Raw genomic sequence first — 8533 nt, forward strand, 5'->3', positions numbered from 1 at the left:
CATTGATAGATTCTACAATCGTTGGTATGAGTTCTAGGCTTCTTACATTGCTGAATCACATACCTAAACCTGGTTCATACTGCAGCCCATGTTTTGGCACCATTCTGTACTGAAAAATAAAGAAACAAATTCCCTCTATATGTGCAAATCTAAGGTGCTGAGAAATTTTGACTACTAGAAACCAATCAATATCCATGGAGCCTGATATAGTAATGTATAAAATGGATATCATCCCCTTTTTCTTCCTTAAAAAATCAATTTTGGTATCTTCAATGAAATCCCCTTTCTTTAACATGAGATTTTACCTAATTATTACTTCTCATTTGTCTTCTTCGTTGATGTTGGCTCAAGGGCCGGAGGTTGAAGATGATTGGAATTAGGGGTGTGTCATACCTCACCTTCACTTACCTGAAGGCTTGTGACTTGGACAGTCTCTCATATCCAATAATCCAATCAGGATCCTCGATGCAGTACTTTAAGATCACAAATATATGAAATGAACTAAACTCTATAAGTATTTAATAAGCAGTAAAATAGTACAACTGGTGTACTCCTGGTGATAAGTATCGTATTTACACAATAAGAATGTGAATTCCTATCAAAACATAATTACATATACTATCTACAGCATTACATCAAATATATACAAAAAAGAATCAAAAGGTAAGAGTGACATCTATCATCCTCAGAGTGCCCCGTAGGCACTGTCATCACAAATATAACTTTGCTCGTGCTCTACTAGCTCTTCTTCCCGCAACTCATCTCCAAGCAGTGTTAGAGTCTCCACAATGACATCGGAGGAAATACTTGAATCAACATCTAAAAAAAATGACAACAATTGGAGTGAGCTTCCACGAAGCCTAGTGAGGGGTGGACATACAAGCAAGTGCAATTAAGTATGGATGCAACAATAAAGATCAACAAGATTAAATGAATACAATAATGATTCGGATTATTATCACACAAACCTAACATCATACCTAATGGTCTTAATGCTATTGCAACATAGGGGATATCCCTGATCAGAAGCTTGTAGGACCCAGAAAATCCTCGATCACCCGTGTTGCAACCGTCTCTAAGTACAATATGTCGTACTACATATATGATATTCTCAACAAGCATGCCACCCTATGGGATTAGCCAATACTCCACTCCTACTAGCATGGGGTGTAGTGCCCCGGTCTATTATCTTAAACAGATAAATTCTAATATGCAATATACAACATCACAATAGTAAGGTAGACATGATTGGGAATGCAATGCCGGAAACTACCTTGGCACACTACACCCCACCCAACAACAACAATCACAATCTCTCACAATTCACCAACACACACTATCTATAATTCACCATCACTTACTATCCACATCACACATCATATGCACTTCCATTTCTCAATAAAGTAGTAGATTATAAAATCCACAAACACATGATCATGCATAGAAACAAATAAAAATAAACACTCCTCAAAATAAAGCATACCTTTCGTCTCTATGAGCCGTGTACTATTGATAACCTCGCGTTGCATAGCCTCACCGGTTGACGGTTCTATTCATTGAAAAGAAAAATGGGTTTAGGTCAAAGCTATGTATACTCCTAATTCCTTTATGGTGTTGATTACATGCCCACCACATGGTTTACCCATTTTAGGTAGGTTCTGCATGTTAGGATTAGTATTCTAAGGTTAGATTTCATGCATGCAACACATGCACACACTAATCATCTTAGGAACGATGTAATTAGTCACATATGTTAAATAAATTTCTTTTAGGTTTGGTCATTTTCCTTAATTTAGGATTTTGGGTTACTCAATTTGGGAAAAATTAGTTAGGGTTTGCATATATTGGGTCTCTAAACCCAATTGTAATCATCTACATCCACTAATATAGGTATCTTACATCAATTCCCCAAATTTGTAGTCGAGTTAAGGTAGTAGATCATAAGAGTTTTGGTTATTTTCCCCAATTTAGGGTTTAGGTTCCCAATTTAGGAAATTTGATTGGGGGTTCCATGTATTGGGTCCCTAAACCCACATATGACCACCTAAATCCCCTAATCTAGGTATCTTACATCAAATCCCCAATTTATAGTTGAATTAGAGTGGTAGATTATAGGGGTTTTAATTATTTTCTCCAATTTAGGGTTTATGTTACCCAATTTGGGAAAATCTATTTGGGGTTTCTTATGTTGGGTCACCCTACTCAATTGTGAGTACTTAAATGAGCTAAGCTCGGTCTTAACAGGGGAAAAAAAAAACCCCGACTAATTTACAAATCCATAGGGTGGTTTGTGGTGATTTCAATTAGGGTTGTCCCAATTAGCTTAGTAGGGAAACTTAAAATAAGAGAGAGAGGTAGAGAGAGAATATGTACTCACCTTTGATTTAGTGTAGGTGAGTGGGGATGCTTCCCTTTCCCTTGCTCAAGCTCTCCTTCTCCTCCTTCTCCTCCTTGCCTTCCTTTCTTCTCTCTCCTTCTTTCTCCCTTCTCTTTTTCTTCTGCCTTTACAAATGGTGTTTGTGAAACAAATAAGCTATAGCTTCTTATATAGTAACTTAAGTTCACTAAGGCTTGTTTGAGAAATAAATGAGTTTTACTAATAGTTCTTTATATAGTAACTTAAGTTTACTTGAGGCTTGTTTGGGAGATAAATGAGTTTTACTAATAACTATTTATGTAGTAACTTAAAGTTCATTGAGGCCTATTTGGAAAATAAATTGGTTTTTTTCTATTCGTAGGTTAATTCCCTAATTGGCACTAGTGGGCCCACCTCAGGGTGATCTAATCAATTAATCCACCCATTTATAAGTTGTATCAATTATTGGAGGTGATTTAAGGTGCACAAGTGCGTAGGCCTTGGTCCCAGGGCTAATTAACCTATTTTGTCACATTACTCCTACCGGTTGGGACAATTTTGCCCAATTACTTGGGACAACTCCACTTTGTTGCATCAATGGTCTCTAGGGATTGTACAAGTGTGTGAGCTATATTCCCATGTATTACAATACTGAATTTAGGTGAACTTTTTCAAGAGTAGGAGACTTACACTGACTTCTTCAGGAATTTGCAATCCTTCTATGTTGTGCATTAGGCAATCCAAGTTACCCGTGGTTATCAGCTTTGGTATATCAGCTGTATCCAAATGTTGAAATTAGTCTGGGGTTTTGGGCATGAGTGTAACATGTAGTGTTCCAAGGGCCATAAGAAGGTCAAAATGGTATTTTCTATTTCTAAGCTAATGGTGTTATGCATCAGGGGTTGTGGTCGATATTATTAGCAAACGAGGGTGTTACACGATGTAAATGTTAAAATTAGGAGTAGTATAAGATAATTTTCCTTTAAAATATATAGAATATTATTGATTTTTTTAGCTAGTTCCAAATGGAGTGAAAATCGTCTGCAGCCATTGCACAGGTGCAGTAAGCATCGAGTGGCTGAGAGCCCCTTGGGGCGTGTGTCGGGATGCTCTTAGCTGCCAAATGCTCACTGCATCTCACCGCTCACTGCAGACAATTTGAATCCTTCCAAATGGTTGCTTTCTTGTACCAAAAAAAAAAAAATGGTTGCTTTCGATCTCTTAGAGGTTTCTAAAATCAAAATTAATATTGAACTAATAAGGGAGTTTGATTGATTGGTTTTGATTCCATCTGATCCTGTCGGTTCAATCGGCCAAGTCTCATTTTTGATACCCCTAATTAGGAGTGTCAAAACCTAACCAAATTGACGAAACCAATCTAAAATGATTGAAACTGATCGATACCAAATCAGATCATATCGAAAGTTCATTAGATATCGAACCAAACTTAAAAATTGGTAGCCACCCGAAATTTATTAAAAAAACCATATTTTTCATATTTTTTTAATATATTTATATGCTAAACCGAAATCAAACCGTGATCAAATCAAAATCAAACGGATAATAATCTGATAAGAGAAATTAATACGAATCTGAAACCCATACACCTCATTGGTTGATGTTTTAATTTCATCCATCATCACATGGTTAGAGAGGAGAAAGGATCAATGGTGGCCCACATCCTTTCATCACCTGGTCGATTGGTCAGCTAATCAACTCCCAAAGATGATTGATTGAGTCGGCACTCGGCTGGAATTGGTGGTATTTGCCGGGATCATAATGCATTTCTCATGTGTTGCTTTTCTTTGGGTATTGGAACATCATATGCAATCACAGCAGAAGCGTTGGCAATCTGGCAAGCCCATCTTATTGCTTCATCTCACAATTGGAAGCAGATTATTATTGAAAGTGACAACGAACTGGTCATCAAGCTCCTCAAGGGGTTGTCTGTCGCTTGCTCTTGGAGGATCAAGTATATTATACAGGATTGTCTACAGTTTATCAATCATTTTACTGATGTGAGCTTCATTCATATCTTCATAAAAGCGAACTCTGTTGCTGACTCTTTAGCTTCTTTTGCGGCATCAGTTCAGCCTTCATTTTCTCTTTTGTATGCTCCACCTCCCGCTTGTATTTGCAATCTTGCTATTGGCTGATTGTAATCGTACAAGGTTTTATTGTTAATAAAGTCTTTTGTTTAACCAAAGAAAAAAAAAAAAAGTCGGCACTCGGCTCTAATGAAAGGGAGTAGTGGAAAAGTTCTCTTTAAATCCTAGTTGTATGGATACCTCACGTCGGCTACCATCGACACAAAAGAAACAATAGCCATAATTGAATCAGGCGGAAAAAAACACAAAAGGAATGACAGCTTGCTCATGCAGTAATCAGTCGTGTGAATGCAGGCTCCCAAGGGGCAGCCGGATTTAATTGTTGCTTTATTTATTTTCTTTACCAAAAATAGCTCTTTTAAATCTCTCTCTCTCTCTCTCTCTCTCTCTCTCTTTCACTCTCTCTCTCTCTATAAGCTGGCCTCGAAACCCTAACCCTACCCTGACCGTTGATACTAGAAATCTTAACTATGGCTTTAGCCTTATGACAAGACGTTTCCCAGATTCGCTGCCTTATTTAAGGCGCCAATAAGGCAATGACTTAAATTACCTTTAAACTTTCTTTTGCAAAGGGTGTTGATCGTTTTGGTTCCGGTTAATTGGTCTGGTTCAAGGCATGAAGGGTAGAAATCGGAACCAAATTATTTATTAAATGATTTCAGTATCTTAAATCAAAATTAACTAATAAATCATTCCAATTAAAATGTTTTTTCTAAAGATTTCGGTTTTGTTGGTTGGTTCGAGTATTATCGATTTATTACTGGTTTGACTTAACTATTTGTTATTGGTTTGAGTTATTTGTTTTGGGCCTAATTCGAAATAAATCTAATTTTTAAAGCTCAATAAAATTACATTATTGGCTTGAACCGGGGCATCTAGAGAGGATACATGTAAATCAACAGGATTAGTTTTTTTAGGGATTAATCGACTTAATAGTGTATCAGGTTTAACTGGTTCAAAACCAATGATTTATTGGCCAAAATCGAACCACACGGTTTAATAATCGTGTCCCCTCTCTAAAACCAGAATCGATATCTGGTTTAACGGTGAGATTCGATTTTGTAAGATGGGTGCCTTGAGGCTCAAGGTAAGAATCCGAAATAGGAAACTGAGTCACAAAAGGAAACGCTCCTCTCCCTCTCTCTCTCTCTCTCTCTCTCACGCGGTCACGCCCTTTGTTCTCCGCTCCGCCTATAAATACTCTCTTCCGTTTCACTAGGCACTACGCGTTCTATTCTTGCTCTCTCGTTCTCCTATAAGGATTAGGTCTCTATCTCCTCCTCTTTCGTTTCTCTTTTATAATTCGGAATTCTGCATAAGTGAAAGGCTGAAGGAGAGGTTCTCATCAAGATCTTCGCCATTCTAAGTTTCTAATCCATTGTAAGGTAAGTTTCAGGTTTATTGGTCTTTGCTTCATTGTCTCTCTCTCTCGTTGAATGTAGAAGGGTTTTATCTTCCTAAACTACCGCTGCATGATTTCTTTTTTCAATCTTTTGCATATGATTATGTGTTTTTTTTTTCTCTGAATCTCCTTGTCGATTGATTTTTGGTCTTTTCGATTCTGTGATCTCTTATTTATTTACTGTGTAATGGGTCTTTTGTGTTCAAAATTTAGATTTTGTTTTCTTGATTGAATGCGTCTTAGATTATAGGCATTATTAGTTCTTTTAGGGTTTTTTTTTTCAATCATCTTCTTCACAGAAACTAATAATTTTGTTTATTATTATATGCTGTTCGTTGCAGGGAGCGGGAATGCTGTAATGGAGTCCAAAGGTGGTCAGACGAAATCCAGTACCAGTTCTTTGGATTACGAAGTTCCCCTAGGCTACGGCATTGAAGATATTCGACCCCACGGTGGAATCGAGAAGTTCCGATCTGCTGCTTACTCAAACGTAAACATCAAAAAACACAAAACCTCTATTTTTATTTTCTTCCCTGCACTTCAAACTCTAACTTCTTCTATTCTATTCTTCTTTGTGCAGTGCCTGAGGAAGCCATCCTGACAACCCTTCAGAAATCTTCGTCGGTAGAGTAGGATAATTTAGTTACTCTCTCTCTCCCCTTCTTATCTGCTACTGCAACATTAGCTTCCGAGTTTTTCATTCACAACCGAAGCAATGGCCGTTCTACTGGGTACTACTCATTGCCCACCCTCGCCTTCACCAATCGGGTTCGAAGGATTCGAGAAACGTCTCGAAATCACATTCTCCGAAGCCCCCATGTTTATCGATCCGCTAGGTCGGGGACTCCGAGCCCTTACTCGTGTCCAACTCGACTCTATCCTTGATGCCGCTTGCTGCACTATTGTTGATCAGCTCTCAAATTCTGAATTCGACTCATATGTTCTTTCTGAATCGAGCCTCTTCCTTTATCCTCTGAAGATGATACTCAAGACTTGCGGAACCACAAAGCTGCTGCAAGCGATTCCACCGATTCTCGAATTCGCGAGTTCTCTCTCGCTCTCTGTTTCATCTGTTAAGTACTCTCGTGGGACCTTCATCTTCCCTGATGCCCAGCCTTCGCCGCACGGTAGCTTCACTGAAGAAGTCGAGGTCCTTAACGGCTATTTGGGTAATTTGGCCTCCTTTGGGAGGGCTTACGTCATCGGCGATCCCTTGATTCCAAATTGGAACTGGCACATCTACGCAGCCTCTCAGAACCTACCATCGAAGACAGACGATGATGCTGATCGTACGCCTGTGATTACTCTGGAGATGTGCATGACTGAGTTAGATAGGGACCGAGCCGCTGTTTTTTACAAGAAATCGGAAGATGACTCGGCCAAGAAAATGACAAAACTTGCTGGAATCGCCGATATAATGCCGACTCATGAGCTCTGCGACTTTGATTTCGAACCGTGTGGCTACTCGATGAATGCAATCGACGGTGGGGCTTTCTCGACGATTCATGTTACCCCCGAGGACGGGTTCAGCTACGCCAGCTATGAAGCCATGGGGTTCGACCCCGGTTCGGTTGAATTCGAACCGCTTATCCAACGTGTTCTGAGGTGCTTCCGCCCGGCTCAGTTTTCCGTTGCTGTGACGAGCTTTGGTGGGACTGGCACGTGGGGGGAAGACGATGTTGTGGAAGGGTACGCGTGCAGCAATGTTGTGAAACAGGAGCTTCCCGGTGGAGGGTGCGTGGTGTACCGTTACTTCACGGTGAAGGAGCAGGAGTGCGCATTGTCCTCACCTAAATCTACACTCCATTGCTGGGAAGACCTGGTAGAAGAAGTGGAGCTTTTTGATAAGATGAAGGTAGAAGAAGAAAGCGGCGCCATATCTGCGCTTGCGTGTCCCTGTGTTTCTGTATTTTAATTTGGGTCCAGCTAGTTAGGTTCAATATGGTCCAGTCCGGCCAGTGTTAATTTCGTAGTTTACTTTGAAGTTGGGGTGGGGTTTTCTTTCTTATAAGCTTTCTTCACAGAGGCAGGGTTGGGTTGTTCTTTCTTCATGTAATAGCTTATTTGGAAAAAATAAAGATTGGAATGGACCTTATTTGTCAATTTTATTTTGGTTAAACCTTAAAGTACTCTTTGGTTCAATTTCTAATTTAATTTTGATAGAATTAGTTCAAATTTTCAGATTGTCTAGCGCTGTCTGTAATTAAAGAACAGTGATCAATTTGGTGAGCCAGATTGGTGTTTGTTTCAAGTGGCATTTCTGAGCATAAAACCATAAATGTAAAAGAGAATTCTAGGGTGCCTAGCATCTCTTGGTTCTACAATGGAAGAAGACTAGGGGTGCAAGTCCACGCTGAGCCTGACAGGCCTTAGGTTGCGCTTTTTATAGCCCACAGGCGAACCAAGAGAAGCTATCAATAGGTTTAGGACATGCCTATAATGTTGGAGATCATATTGGTAAAATGATTGAAGTACCCCTAAAAGATTAACATGATTTAAAACTGATTAACTGATCTGCTAGAATCCACTCAAATATCCAAATTTTTTCATATATTAAAATTTGATATGAAAATGTGTTCATTTATCCCTTGACGGGAAAAGATTCTATCCTGACCATACAAAATCACAATAGATATAGTCACTACTGATTATATCAGTCCCCAAATT

General features: G+C 39.1%; 1 protein-coding gene and 1 long non-coding RNA gene across 4 annotated transcripts; one reads left to right on the top strand and one right to left on the bottom strand.

The window, feature by feature from the left end:
- Positions 1-558: 558 nt before the first annotated feature.
- Positions 559-2506, bottom strand: LOC122081614. The gene is made up of 3 exons (XR_006141143.1): positions 2378-2506; positions 1484-1549; positions 559-819 (listed from the first exon to the last, which is right to left on the bottom strand). It is a non-coding gene; the product is annotated as an uncharacterized LOC122081614 (long non-coding RNA).
- A 2328-nt stretch (positions 2507-4834) lies between these two features.
- On the top strand, positions 4835-7969 carry LOC122080860 (S-adenosylmethionine decarboxylase proenzyme-like). 3 transcript variants are annotated; one of them, XM_042647732.1, is made up of 3 exons: positions 5676-5849; positions 6208-6356; positions 6447-7969. In XM_042647732.1, exon 3 carries the CDS (start codon positions 6582-6584, stop codon positions 7779-7781), a length of 1200 nt encoding a protein of 399 aa, XP_042503666.1. In that variant the 5' UTR covers positions 5676-5849; positions 6208-6356; positions 6447-6581; the 3' UTR covers positions 7782-7969. The 3 variants fall into 3 exon arrangements, with proteins under 3 accessions (XP_042503667.1, XP_042503668.1, XP_042503666.1); XM_042647733.1 differs by lacking the exons at positions 5676-5849; positions 6208-6356 and adding an exon at positions 4835-4858 and having other exon boundaries at positions 6513-7969; XM_042647734.1 differs by lacking the exons at positions 5676-5849; positions 6208-6356 and adding an exon at positions 4836-4852 and having other exon boundaries at positions 6513-7969.
- Positions 7970-8533: the final 564 nt, after the last annotated feature.

Source organism: Macadamia integrifolia, chromosome 6 (assembly GCF_013358625.1).
Source record: "Macadamia integrifolia cultivar HAES 741 chromosome 6, SCU_Mint_v3, whole genome shotgun sequence".
Taxonomy (NCBI): Eukaryota; Viridiplantae; Streptophyta; class Magnoliopsida; order Proteales; family Proteaceae; genus Macadamia; species Macadamia integrifolia.